The 14,398-nt window shown below is 48.0% G+C and overlaps 1 protein-coding gene across 3 annotated transcripts in view; it reads right to left on the bottom strand.

The window, feature by feature from the left end:
- Positions 1–8,174, bottom strand: part of LOC114611427 (speedy protein E4A) — a 9,339-nt gene extending 1,165 nt beyond the window's left edge. Inside the window, exons 1-6 of one of the 3 annotated variants that reach the window (XM_028756124.1) lie at positions 7,918–8,148; positions 6,284–6,502; positions 3,559–3,617; positions 2,932–3,017; positions 513–681; positions 224–326 (exon numbers count right to left, since the gene is read on the bottom strand). In XM_028756124.1, the coding sequence (XP_028611957.1) occupies positions 267–326; positions 513–681; positions 2,932–3,017; positions 3,559–3,617; positions 6,284–6,502; positions 7,918–8,020 (696 nt within the window). In that variant the 5' untranslated portion in view covers positions 8,021–8,148 and the 3' untranslated portion in view covers positions 224–266. Of the gene's footprint in view, positions 1–223; positions 327–512; positions 682–2,931; positions 3,018–3,558; positions 3,618–6,283; positions 6,503–7,002; positions 7,286–7,917 lie in introns of those variants that run through there. The other 2 variants (XM_028756123.1, XM_028756125.1) reach the window with 2 other exon arrangements.
- Positions 8,175–14,398: the final 6,224 nt, after the last annotated feature.

The following is a 14,398-nucleotide window of genomic DNA, read 5'->3' as shown; positions in this document are numbered from 1 at the left end:
GAGAGAGAGAGAGAGAGAGAGAGAGAGAGAGAGAGAGAGAGAGAGAGAGAGAGAGAGAGGAGAGAGAGAGGTGGTTAATATAGCAATCCTAGTGGCTGGCCTGTTTCAAAGGGTGGAGGTGAGTGAGGGGTGAGGGTGGTTCAAGTGGGGCCTTAGTGACTTTCCTAATCTTTCCTAATTAGGCCACAGACAGGAGTCCACACCTCAGACAACAACAACATACCTTCCTCAGGCCGATGACCTCAGGCCTCCATAGTTTTAGGGTTCTAGGTCAGGTTGGTGCGATCTCGTGCCCACACCCAGAGGTCTGGATTGTAAGCCTGGATCTGGAGAGAGAGAAACAGCTCCATGAGCAATGCCCGGCCCCACCCCAGGGACTCCCTGTACTCTCCCTGTTCAGCCTCAAGGTTTTCTATTTCACAGATCCCTCCTCCCACATTCAACCCCATTCCTCTCTCTCTGTCTGCTCAGCCTGTCCCTCTGCACCCCATGCTCCCCCCACCCCCCCACACCTCTTCACACTCCTCCCGGGACACCCAGATCCTCCAGCCCATGGACCGAATGAACTGGAAGCGCAGTTTGTGGAACATGGGGCGCTGGGCATAGCTCTTCCCATAGAGGAAGTAAAAAATGTCTTGTTTAGGGGCCTGGTTGTCCTCCTCCATGTCATTGGCCAGGTACCTGTGGAAGAAATCAGGGAGGACCAGGAGAGCCATGTTAGCACGAGATCATGGCAGCTGAGGAGATGAGGAGAAGCCATCGGCAGAGTCTAGTGCTAACCTCTGCAGTCCTCACTCTCAGCCAACTTCACCATTCCCATCCTCTCCCTTCCCCGGACTTGCACTGTGTTCATACACTGTATCCTGCCTCAGGATAAGCACCCCAGAGTCCAGCCTGATCCTGCTTGGCTTCCCTACTGTGGTGGTTTGAATGAAAGTGGCCCCAATAGAACCATAGGGAGTGGCACTATTAGGAGGGGTGGCCTTGGTGGAGGAAGTGTGTCACTGAGGGGCTGGTTTTGAGGTCTCAGATGCTCCAGCCAGGCCCACTGTGTCACTCTCTCTTCCTACTGCCTAGCAATCCACGTGTAGAACACTCAGCTACCTCTCCAGCACCATGTCTGCCTGCATACCACCATGTCTCCCAACCAAGATGATACTGGACTAAACCTTTGAACTATAAGCCAGGCCCAATTAAATGTTTTTCTTTATGAGAGTTGTCTTGGTCATGGTGTCTCTTCACAGCAATGGAACCCTAACAAAGACATCTATTCATTTTCCCCTTAATGCTCAACTGACATTTCTGAGATCTCTCTCAAGAGTTCCCTCGTATTTTGTGACACTAAGGAGGTGCTTCCTAGGATGTGCTAAATGAATCACTGGAGAAGCAGATAAAGGAGGGAACTTGACAGCTAAGGCATCTGCAATACCGACAACTTCATTGCCTGAGTACTGTGACAGAAACAACCTCCAAATGAAACAGAATTGCAGTTTCCCTAGATTGCCTGGGTATCTGACAGGATCCTGCCTTCAACAAGTGTCCACTGTAAAGGGACTTGGGAAAAGGAAGAAACCAGAGATTAAAACCTATATCTTATATTGTTTCTTTATATTTATGTGTAGTGTGTGTGTGTGTGTGTGTGTGTGTGTGTGTGTATCTTTGGAGGCAAGAAGAGGTCATCAGACACCCCTTGAACTGGAGTCTGTTTTTCTAGAAGAACAGTGTACTTTCTTAACTTCTGAGCTGGCTTTCCAGCTCCTTAAATATGCCTTTTATTTTAATTAGCTGTATGTGCATGTGTGGGTATGTGCACACTAGTACAGGTGCCCATAAGGGGGCGCTGGACCCCTGCAGTGTTGTGAGCGTCCTTTTATGGATGTTGTGAACTGAATTCCAGTCCTTTGCAATATCACTGAGTTCTTAGCCATTGAGCCATCTCTTCAGTCCGCAAACATTCTATCTTGACAGAATCTCCACACAGTTCTACTAGAGGCTAAAGCTGGCAGGTCAAACAGGGCGGACAAAAGGTTCTGTTAGTTTTCAAGTTGATTTGAGGTGCCCTGCTATGTTGCTATGGTGCCCTTAAAATCTTTGGCTCAAGAAATCCTCTTGTCTCAGCTTCCTGAGTATTTCAGCTAAACGGAGGCTCCATCTTGCCCTGTTAGATGTACAAACTAAGTTTAAGGCAAGGTGATTGTCCCCAGGCATGCTGTGTGAAACACCTAGACAGGGCTAAAATAGTGAGCATAACACTGGCAGCAGCCGAGAAGCAAGGGAGTTCTCTGAGGTGGTGGAATTCGGTTGGAGAGTACCTAGAAAGATGGCTGAGTTCACACTGGGAACTTCAGTTATAGTTGTCAACTTGCCACAACCTAGAATTATGATAGAAGAAAGACACAGGTGCCTGTGGATGCCTGGGGACAGGATTAATTCTTTACAAAGGACTGTGTGTTTCTTGGTTTTATTCTATGCATTCTTGATTGTGTAGATCATGTGTGTGTTGGAGGCTCTGTACAATTGAGCATTTAAACAGAGCAAAAATCGACCTTGTTCCTAGGAGAATCTACCTTGTTTCATGAGACAGGGCCTCATACCAGGACCTCAGTCTCACAAGTTAGGCTAGGGGGGCTGCTCTGAACCCCAAATCATCTTCCTTTACATGAGCACCTAGCACTGGAATTTCTAACACCGGATCCACCTTTTTTGGTGTGGGTTCTAAAACTCTGAACCCAAGTCTTCGTGTATGTATGGCAAGTAACATTACTGAGTCATCTTCCCAGCCCTTGTTAACCTTCTCACTGGTATTAGTTAGTTTTCATTAGTAAAAAAAAAAGTTTATGGGCATTTATGCTACAAAGATAGGTCGGAGGCCCACATTTTGTGACCCCACACCCAGGGCAGTGAGGAACGGGAGGAGATGAAAATACTCACAGAGCCAGGAAGAAGTGGATTGGCCTATACTGCCAGGAGAAGAGCCCAGCACGGCTGAAATAAGCTATAACCATAGACAGGAGGTACTGACGGAGAGAGGAGACAAGAGAGGAGAGGTCACACCCTGGAGAGGAGGAGTGTAGGGACGGAGGAAGGGTGGCTGAGGTGGGCATGAGGTTCAGAGAGGAGCCTAGAGTTTGGGTGCCTGCAGCGTGGGCAAGGGAGGGTGGAAGGGCATGAGCAGCTCCTGCATGGGTGCATGGCTTGCTGCAGCCTGTACAAGCATGGCTGCCTCTGGGTCAGTTCTGAGGGAGGGTTTAGGCCAGCAGAGACAAGGAGGTCTCTGTCCAGCTGCAGCAAAAGGCCCCAGAGAGCTGTGGGAGAGAAGAAGCAATTCCCAAGGTAAGATGGTGGCCTTGGGCTGAGATCCCAAAGGACCCCAGTGAGGCAGGAGCCTCCTGCCCACTCTGGAAGACGCTGCCAGGCCTACACAGAGACGCTGGTGGTATCGAGGGCAGGACCGTGTGGCTTCAGGCGGAACCACTGCGGGGCAGAGGAGTGTGGGTCAGCGGAGTTCCTCCCAGGAAGGACAGGAGCAGGAGGCCGTCTCAGAACAGGACTCTTCACCTTGTCTGACACCCTCAGCATCTTGTCCCAGGTCAGGAATTTTCTCACCACGGGGTCCTCTGTGAAGGAAGCACACTTATTACAGTATGAGCACTTGTTACAGTGTGAGCAGGAGCAGCCTGGGAGCTTGAGCCGGAGAACCAGCTCCCTGGGAGAGGGGTCAGGTCAGGACCAGTGTGAGAACTGACATTGTTGGACTGTCCACACCATATCCTACAAGCTGATCTAACAAACACGTGTGTGTGTAAATGTCATTCTATCAGTTATGTTTCTGTTGGTGCCTTTGAGTGGAGTTGTTGCTGAGATGGCTTGCTAGGTTGTTTAAGGCAAGGGTTATGGGATTTGGGGCTGGAAAAGCCATTTAGTGTTCAGCGCTCGGTGGGCTCTTTTGTGGGAGCTTGATTAACAGGGAAACTGAGAGAAGCGCAGACATTGGAGGCCCAGCTTCTTAAGCTCTAGGCTCTTTCTTCATGGGAAAGATTTTAAGACTCTGTGGTTGCTGGTTATCTAGGGCTAGAGAATTGGCTTTGATTAATAAAACATCAGCATCACTGTGCTAACTTAATCTTGTGGGAGGCATGCTCCTAGACAGGCACACAGAAGCTGTGGCCCAGGAGAAGAAAGGCTATGTCTCCGGCTGGTAGCAGAACACGCTAATGTGTAAGAATCCCCCTGTGGTGGAGGGGTGAAAGACACCAGGACCACAGGGCCTACTGAATGAGCTAATCAAGGCTCAGAGACTGACACGGCAACCATGAGTCTCTACCAGGTCCTCTGAAGATGTTATTGCTGTTTTGTGGGACTCTTAACAGTGGGAGTGGGGCTGTCTCTGACGCTTTTGCTTGCATTTCGGACCCTTTTCCTCCTTCTGGGTTGTCCCGTCCTCAGACAGGGGCAGGGGGGTGCCTATTCTTGTTGTAACTTGTTATGCTGTGTTCAGATGATATTCCTGGTGGGCCTTCTACTTTCTGAAGGGAAATGGAGAAGTGGGCCGGGGGAGAGGAGAGGTGGGGGGGAGTCCTTTGGGGAGTGGAAGGAGGGGAAACTGAGATGAGGACATATTGTATGAGAGAAGGATAAAAGAATGTTCCAGGTGGTGCTGGTTGTGATGATGTGGCAGCTGTGGAACTGAAGGGCTTTTGGGGAGATGCTGAGTCGGGTACCCCGTGGCGGGGCTAGAGTCCTGACAAGGGGCCAGAAATGGTCAGGGGTGAAGTTTCAGGCCCAGTTGCAGTAGGGAGCCCAGGATACTGGCGAAGCTAGGACTGTGTGATGACCAATAAAGACTGTGACAGGTGTGGACCTGAGTCTATGAGACAAGCCGTGTGTAATGCAGGGGACAGAGCTCAAGGAATGGAGCCTGCTCAAGCCTCTTAGAGCAATAAGATTATGAAAGAATCCCAGATTCCCATAGTTAAAAGACTTTGGTTGTTTCCAAGTCATTTTCCTTTAATTAGAATTTTTCAAAAACAGTGAGTCTTTTAAAGTCATACATTCGTCATATTATATTACCATAATATTTTGGGGACAAACTGGAAAGAAAAGGTTATGCCTTAAGGTGATATGTTTATGTATCATGTTGACAAGAGAAGTCTTCTAGTTGGCTTCTGATGTCATCTTGACACAGTCCAGAGTTACCTGAGGAGTCTCAATTTGGAGATTGCCTCAAACAGGTTGACCTGTGGATATGTACTGGGCAAGTTTTATGATTGCTAATTTTCATAGGAGGCCACAGCCCACTGTGACCTTGGTCTTGCTAGCTGGAAGGAAGCCAGGAGCAAGCCAATAAGCAGCATTCCTCTATGGTTTTTGCTTCAGCTCCTGCTTGAGATCCAGCTCAGCTCACCTCAATGAAAGATTGTGACATGGAAATGTAATCCAAAATAAACCCTTACCTCCTGTTGCATTTTGTCTTAGTGTTTATAACAAAGGAAACTAGCGTCAGTTAGTTGTAGGAGAATAACTGTAGAGGAAGGGATAATGGTCTCATCTGAGACTCTGGAGAGGAGGCACTGAGCAAAGTTTAGAGTGTCAGTAGCATGCGTAGGGTATCACGCTTAAGATACAGTTAATGAGCCAGGCGGTGGTGGCACACGCCTTTAATCTCAGCACTTGGGAGGCAGAGGCAGGCAGATTTCTGAGTTCGAGGCCAGGCCTGGTCTACAGAGTGAGTTCCAGGACAGCCAGGACTACACAGAGAAACCCTGTCTCAAAAAAAAAAAAAAAAAAAAAAAAAAAAAAAGATAGTTAATGTGCATGTGACTCAGGGATCAACCCAGGATCACAAATGCGCTAAACAAGATTGCAAACGAGCTACATCTGTATCCCAGGATCAAGATGGTTCAATAGACTGTGACATCCCCTCATTGTACTAAATGCACCACTCCATGAGCCAGAAGCACTTAAATGCTGACGGTCCCATTTGAGGTCATTTGAGGGTCGGAAGATGACTGTGTTGGTGTGTGGGTGAAGACACCTCAACTCAGCAAACTCAGAAAGAACAAAGTTACACAGGCCCGGTGAGCACCAACCTTCTGGTCCTCATGTGGCTCAACAGCAACTCTAGCTAAGTCCCTCGTACCTATCTGACCCTGAGAATCAATTGAACACAAATCATCCAGGCTGACCGGGTGCAGGGCTTTGAGGGCAGCTTTTCCACAGGGACGAGTGTTGACTAGAAGTTTCCTCTTTTGCTTAAAGAGGGAGCTGTGCAGGTGTCTCTTACCCAGAAGTCTGGTGAAGACCTTGTGGTGTTCAGGTCGCACTGTAGAAACATGACGCCTCCTAAGCCTCATCCTGAGCCCGCACAGCGTCTCCACTGACCACACCGGCTGGGGATCAGGTTCCAGTAGCTCTGCCAGGTCATCCTCAGAATCTGATGACAAATCCCTCTTCCTCTTTGGGCTGCTGAATGGAGACTGGGGGCTGGCCTCCACCCTTGGTTCTATGTGAAGAAAGCCCACCCAGCGTGAAGGTCAGGTTTGATGATCCCTACCCTGTCCCACAGTACTCCAAACCTCCAAACCTCTTCAGCTGCTGCTACCTTTCCCCAAACCATCATGCAGTTCCCCCTGGGTGGATATTCACCTGCTTCCTCACTTTGTCACTGCCCCCCCTTCCTGCCCCTCAAGATTCTTCCTCATTAGAGACATATTGTCCCATTAAAAGGAAGTCTTTGGGGGGGGGGTCCTTTCTTCTCTGTCCTGTCTTTTTTTTTTCCCCTTGGTGCCTAACACCTTTTCTCATTCTAAAGAGTTTTAGTCCATGTGATACCTGAGTCTACTGCTCTGCCCTCTCTGCCTACAACACTGCATCCTGGGCCTGCCTTTTTTCCTTCCTTCCTTCCTTCCTTCCTTCCTTCCTTCCTTCCTTCCTTCCTTCCTTCCTCTGTGCCCTCCTCCCTACTATCTCCCTCTCATATCTCTTCTCACTCTGTCCCCTCACCTGCCAGTCCTGAGATCTCCCCATCCACCACCACCCCAGGCAAGGGCCTGGTGATGCCAGGCTGAGGACTCTGTTCCTCAGAACACAATGACAGTTGGCCAGCAGTCACGATTGTCCCAACCTGTATTCCCCCTTCCAGAAATCCCAGACTCTGATCTATCCCCCCCTCCTCCTGGACTCTGGCTGAATCCACGCCTGATGTCCCTTCCCCCATGTAGGGAGAAGTCAAGAGTGGAGGAAAACTCCAAGAAGATGCTGTTGTCCACCAAGCTGCCTGCCACCATGGAGTGTGTCTCCTCCAATCAGGAGGAGCGGATGCCTATGATGTCATCAGCCTTCCAATCTGGCAACCAGTTTGAAATAAAACATGTGTAACTGACAGATTGATGTTTCTGCTTGTTCTGAGGCTGAAGGGTCAGCCTGTCTCCAAGTCCATTCTCCTTGGCTATCCTCTTTGCAGTGTTTATACTAGAGGCTGCGTTCTCTTCACAGATCCCTGAGACATGATAGATTCTCCTTCTGTCTGTGTACCCCCACTTGAAACCTCAGTCTCTTCCCCATTATAGATCATTTCTCCATTTGATTAAAATGTATTTTTGAAAACTTAGTTAAATATGCTTATTTATTTTTGCATTTTGTTTTAAGACAAGGTTTCTCTATATATCTGTTTGTCCTGGGACTTGCTTTATAGATCAGGCTGGTCTCAAACTCAGAAACCTGCCTCCTGAGGAAAATTTCTTTTTATAATCCTTCATTCCCCTTCCTTGCTCTCTAGGTTTTCAATCCCTATGACATCCGCATCCCACCTGGCTGCCCTCTCCTTCTCCTGGCATCCAGGGCACTGACATCCTCACTTTTATGGCCTTCCTCCTTCCTGCCACCCACTCACGTCTCTTCTCACTCTGGTAACTTCACCTGATAGTCCTTGGATATCATCATCCATCACTGGTGAGGCCATTGTGGAACTCAGCTGGGGACACTGTTCCTCAGACTGTGAGGAAGGTTCACTGGCAGCCATAGCTCCTTCCCTCCCTTCTATGACTTGTGTCTATCCTGCCTTCCTCCTGGACTTTGGCTGAATCCACTCCTGGTTCTTCCTATAGTCTAGGGAGAAGTCGGTTGTGGAGGAGAGCCCTGAGAAGGTGTTTGATCACCCTGCTGCCTAGCTCCACAGAGTTTGGCCCTTCCAATCAGGAGAGGCGGAAGCCTGTGAGGTCATCAACCTTCCAACCTGGCAACCGGTTTGAAAGACAACATGTGTAACTGATGGGTTGATGGGTTCCGAGGATGAATGTGCAGCTTTGGAAATGTAGAGTTGGAGAATGCAATGGGGGTTCTAAAGAAAGCACTAGAAACGAGCAGAGCAGGGTAGGGTCTGTGAGGGGCTCTTGAGGGACGTGACGGAGATCTGACATGGCAGGGTGGATTCAGGCCACAGGTTCTTCTCTGACCTTTGAACCATGTTCCTGGCTGGCGAGTGCTACCCATGGTTGTGGTATCCATATGAACATGAAGACTCAGAGGAAAGCTGAGCCTGGCCTTCTACCCCTAGCATCTCTGTGCCTTGCTGGGCCTGCTCCCCTAAAGTTTCTGTTTGTCCTGGGGTGCATGATGGTCTTTAACCCTTCCAATTCTAGTGAAATCACTAAATTCTAGAGAGGCCTTTGGGTGTAGAAGATGGCACTAATGGTGGAATTTTGCTGCCTGCGCTCACAGTGGAGCCTCAGGATTCAAACTGACTCTTCCGGCTGGTCAAGTTCTCAAAGAGGGGAAATATATATAATAACAATCTCTGGATTTAGATCCCTGGGAGAGAGGCCAGTTCTGAGGCTCACTGCCGAACAGAGTGTTTCCAAGTCATGGAGGAGAGGGTGATCCTAGGCAGAAGAATGGTAACCGTTAGCAGAAGAACTGACGTTCAGTGTCTATCCTATTTATATTTCTGTTCTGTGATTACATAATCTGATAAAAAGCAACTAAGTGAAGAAAGGGGCTTATTTCAGCTGCTAAATCTAGATTTACTGTCCATCATTGTGAAGACAAGGTGGTGTCAAACAGGTACATCACATCTGCAGAGAGACACAAATGTACATATGCTCGCTCATTATTTGTGCTCAGCTTGACTCCTGTATTCTTAAACAGTTCTGAAGCCCTTTCCAAGGGAATGGTACCGCCCACAGTGGGCTGGTTCTTCTCATATCAGTTAACATAACTGAGGTGCTCTCCCACAGACATGTCCAAAGGACAATCCACTCTTCCTAAACGATTATAGGTTGTGTAAAGTTGACAATTAAATCCAACCATCAAAGTACCCACGATAGGGCACAGGAAAGAGGACCAGAAAGAATCAAGGTTTCTCTTTCAAGCCAGCTCCACAGGTTTAGAAACCACAAGGTCAGGTTTTATCACAGCAACGGTCCACTCTCCTGGCACCAGTTTTCTTTTCTTTCTTTCTTTTTTTTTTTTTTTTTGGGTTTTTTCGAGACAGGGTTTCTCTGTGTAGCCCTGGCTGTCCTGGAACTCACTCTGTAGAGCAGGCTAGCCTCGAACTCTTGAACTCAGAAATCCGCCTGCCTCTGCCTCCCAAGTGCTGGGATTAAAGGCGTGCGCCACCACTGCCCGGCAAGGCACCAGTTTTCTCTGTGAGTTACTTTTCTATTCCTGTGACACTGTGCCTGATAGACTCCTGAAAGAGGAACACTTTGTTTGACCTCATCATTTCAAAGGGTTCGGTGCATGGTCCCTCCGCTGTGTGGTTCTGTGGTTATTATAAGACAGAACATCATGGTGGCAGAAATGTGTGGTTGAGGACAGCTCCTCATTGCACGGCAGACAGGAAACGGAAAGAGGAAGACAGGAAGGGACCACATATACCCAATATATTCCCTCTGCTCCTGAACCTACTTCTTCCATCCAGGGCCCATGTTTTAAGTTTCCAGGACTTCCCCAAACAGCACCATCAGTTGAAGACACTGCTGGACAAAATATTTGACAGATGCAACTTCAGGGAGAAAGGGTTTATTTGAGCTCACAGTTGGAGAGCTATGATTTGTCATGGCAAAGGGGTGGTGGCAGTAGTATGAGGAGTCACATTGCATCCAAGACCCCAAGCCCATGAGATGGTGCTACCCACTTCAAGGTGCATCTTCCTGCCTCAGCAAAACCTCTCAGGAAACTCCCTCAAAGACATGCCTGGTGGTGTGCCTCTGTGATGGCCAGTGCTAATTGCCAACTTGACAGAATCTAGAATCACCTCAAGGCAGACCTATGAGAGGTTGTCCAGGTTGGGGTGATCTCCTGGCAAGCCAGTGCAGTTATCTTGATTGGCTTCATTGAGTTAGGAAAACCCACTCAGCTCCAGGGCCCCATTTCTCTGGGTTGGGATCCTGGACTCTATAGACGGAGAGCGCCAAGTCAAACATAGCCATTCCTCATCACTGGTTTGTAGATGCAATGTGACCAGCTGCTTCAAGCTCCTGCCTGTTTGGCTTCCCCAGCATCTTGGACCACTTTTGAATGGTGAGCCAGAAGAAGCCTTCCTTCCTGTAAGTGGCTTTTGTTGGGCTGTTTTATCTAAGCAACAAGAAAAGAAGCTAAGGCAGTCTTTAAGGTGGCTCTAAATCCAGTCAAGTTAATGAAGACAATTAAGATTCAACATTTTACCACCGTCTTAGTTAGGGTTTTACTGCTATGAACAGACACCATGACTAAGGCAACTCTTATTAAAAAACAACAACAACAACAAAAACAAAAAAAAAACCAACAACATTTGATTGGGGCTGACTTACAGGTTCAGAGGTTCATTCAATTATCATCAAAGCAGGAACATGGCAGCGTCAGGAAGGTCTGGTGCAGGAGGAGCTGAGAGTTCTACATCTTCATCTGGAGGCTGCTAGTAAGAGACTGGCTTCCGGGCAGCTAGGACTAGGGTATTAAAGCCCATGCCCTCAGTGACACACCTACTCCAACAAGGCCACTCCCTGGGCCAAGCTTTTACAAACCATCACAACCACCCAAGTAAGTAGTGGCCACAGACAGGTGCTGAAGTGAAGAGGTTGACAGTAAATGTTACCTGCCTGTGGCCTAGAGCCATGAGTCTTAAGATGGATAGGAAGGGTAGTTACAGAAAGATTTAAGTGGTTGTTTCTCACACACAAACACTCCTTGAGGAAAATCTGCTGGAGTTTGGGAGATTTATATTTTCCCTGTCTTTAAGACCATGTGGCTTTCAAACGTGTTTATATTGGTTTTCACGGTAGTTTTATATTTTAAATAGATTTATTATTGTTGTTTGTTTTATATGAGTGTGTACACAGCACACATGAGAGATCAGAAGACAACTTTGGGGAGTTAGTTCTTTCCTTTCGCTGTGGGTTCTGGGAATTGAAGTCCAGTTGCAGGCTTACATGGCATCTAGGTGACCCTCTGTGGTAATTTATGAAGAGTGAAAAAATATATATGACCAGTGTGTGTGTGTACGAACATGCATGTGTGCACATGTGTGTATGTACATGCATGTGTGTACACAAGTGCATGCGTGTGCTCAAGTGTGGTATATGTGCACACGTGCATGTGTGTGTGTATGTTTGGAGACCACAGGTATCAGATACTCTGAGCTGGAGCTGCAGGTGTTATAATCTGACAGACACTGATGCTGGGAGCCGAACTCAGTACATGCTGTTTAACTGCTGAGCCACCTTTCCAGCCCTAACCTTTGTTAATTTGTTTGAAATTCCTTAGGAAGTTGGGACTGATAGTGCAGGACTGTTATCACAGCTACTCAGGATTGCAGGTTCAAGGCCAGCCTAGGCTCCAGAGTGGGTTCAAGCCGGCTTGGGTAACTTAATGAGCCAACTCAAAACAGAAAGGACACAGAAAAGGGCTAAATGTAGCTTAGCAGTCAAGTGCTTGCATAGCATGTGCAAGACCATATAGGTAAACACACACAGAGACACACACAGACACATAGACACACACAGACACACACACATACACACAGAGACACACACACAGAGACACACACAGAGACACACACAGACACACACACACACACAGAGACACACACACAGAGACACACACATACACACACATACACACAGACACATAGACACACACAGACACAGACACACACACAGAGACACACACACACAGACACACACACAGAGACACACACAGACACACAGACACACACACTTTTGGAGCAGATGGAATGACCAGCTGTCCCCAGGGTAGTTAGCTGAGTATAGAACACTATTAAATAGTATTGAATGACCATTAATGTTAACAATAAGCCTTTATCATGAGCACCGATGTTAATGTTTCTTTTTCCTTTAAAGAAACTGAGCATTTGCTTCTGACAGCTGCTAGTTTCTTCCTGGGTGTGCTAAACAGAAGGACATTAGCCAATTGGTCTGGTGAACTGCCCTCAGGGCAACCAGAATGTCTTCTTAGAAACTCAGCTACGTCTAATACTCCAGCCCCCCTGAGGAAGCTGCACAGCGTTCACAGAAGCTTGCAGTTGAAATATGTTCAGAGGGAAGCAGCCATTTCCTCCCATACTGGAACCTCAGGCTCCACAAGAGGCTTCTCTCCAGCAGGTTCCCCTATCTTTGATCCTTATCACCGGTTCAGCAGGCGAGCTGTGGTATAATGAAGAGTTGGAAATGGGAAAACAAAGATTGACTTCAGAAGCTACACAGACTCCAGATGGCCCACACAGGCCGAGTGTCTCCTTGGCTACTCAGTTCCTGTCTGAGCAGAACAGAAGGATCTCAGGCTGCTGACTGGTAACCCTTGTTCTGTCTGTTTGTACAAACCGAAATCTCTTTATACAAAAATTATATGAACTTCAAATGTCCTCGTTGCAAGCAAGAATTCCTTTTCTGAAAGACCTGAGTCCCCTCTGTGCAATGCAAACTTTGGGGAAAGAGTGTTCCTATTTCCCTGTCACCTGGGGAGTTTAGCCCAGGCCCTCATTCAGAGATGTAACTACTTGTTTGTCACAGGGATGGGAGAGCTTTTGCTTCATGAGATAAGAGCCAGCTCAGCTGGGCACCTCAGTTACCAGGCGAGACAAGGACGGACCTGGGAGAAGGTGCAGCCAGCATTGCAGTGCAGTCCTTCCGAGGAGGAAGAGGGCTCACCCTCTCTCCTGAGACCATGTATGCCCTGCAGCATCTGACGGGGATTAGTGATGCTTCTGTCTCCTGCTGGAGACAATAGTTGCTCAATAGTTTACCTAAGGTTGGCTCTTCAAGGTGCTTCTTCTGGGATGAAACTTTTACTCTCTGCATCAGCATACAGAACTTTCTCTGTTGACAGACTTTGTTATTCATTTTGACGTCAACGTCTCTATGAAGAAACTAGGCCAAGAACACCATTGCATTATTTCCGTAAGAAGTCGATGGAATGTTCATTATACTGTACCATCTTTGAAAATTGTCATTATCGCCTCACCCCAAATGTCACCTTTCAGAGGTCACTTTACAGAGAGCTGTTTTCTTCTTTCTGTGAGTTCCTTCTGGTTCCGTTTTTAGTTTCTGTGCATTAGACGTGTGATCTAGAAACCCACCATTTCTAGTCCTTCCTTTTCTGCATCTGCAGCTTCTGTTCGGTCTCCATCAACTTTGGAAGCCGATAGGACAAGGACACTTTTGCATTATTCTCGAGGGCACGTGAAATCTGAGGAATCATTGACTTTAGGGGTCCATGTTTGAACATTGTCACCTGACTGCACTTTTTTTCTCCCTTTCAATGTGTTGCTTTTAGAATTTTTATGCATTTGCTGTGTGATCCACAAAACAATTGATTGTTTTTTATTTGTTTGTTTGTTTGTCTTCTTTCTTTGGAAAAGAATTGGTGAGCATTTCTTATACTTAGTGTTTGATGGAAACTTCTTTTCTTTCTTTCATCTGTTAGAATCTGCCTTTTATCTAAAAGTCCCCAGCTGGGAGAGGTCTGGGTAACTGGATAGAACCCCTCAGGCCATTCCTAGAGGTTCAGAAGTGAGGAAAGTCGCTATGATGACCGCTGAACTCTAGTTACTGATGCTATCAGCTCGGCGCCCACAAGCTACTGAAACGAGGAGGAGACTTGCGCGACGATCCCTAGAAGACTTCTGGGGACGCTCCCCACCCTCCCCCCAAGGATCAGAGGGAGACCACTGGGTCCAGCCCAGTGCCGGGGCGCTGGTGCGCGTGCGCACTTTTGTTTGTGTGCATGCTCGCGCAAGCGCACGACCGCCGCGCTGCCCTGGCTTCCTGCGGTCTGAGTCTGTGCGCTCGCCCCTGCTGCTTTGGCTTGCGCGAGCTGGTGTCGCCAGCCTGCGGGGCCGAGGCCGGTGCCTCCGGGTCGGCAGCAGGCGGACGCGGCTTTGCAGGCCCGGGAGGCCGAGGGC

Source organism: Grammomys surdaster, unplaced genomic scaffold (genome assembly GCF_004785775.1).
Source record: "Grammomys surdaster isolate TR1022 unplaced genomic scaffold, NIH_TR_1.0 126109, whole genome shotgun sequence".
Lineage (NCBI taxonomy): Eukaryota > Metazoa > Chordata > Mammalia > Rodentia > Muridae > Grammomys > Grammomys surdaster.
The sequence above is the reverse complement of the archived record's forward strand: the minus strand, read 5'-3'. Positions and strand labels throughout refer to the sequence as shown.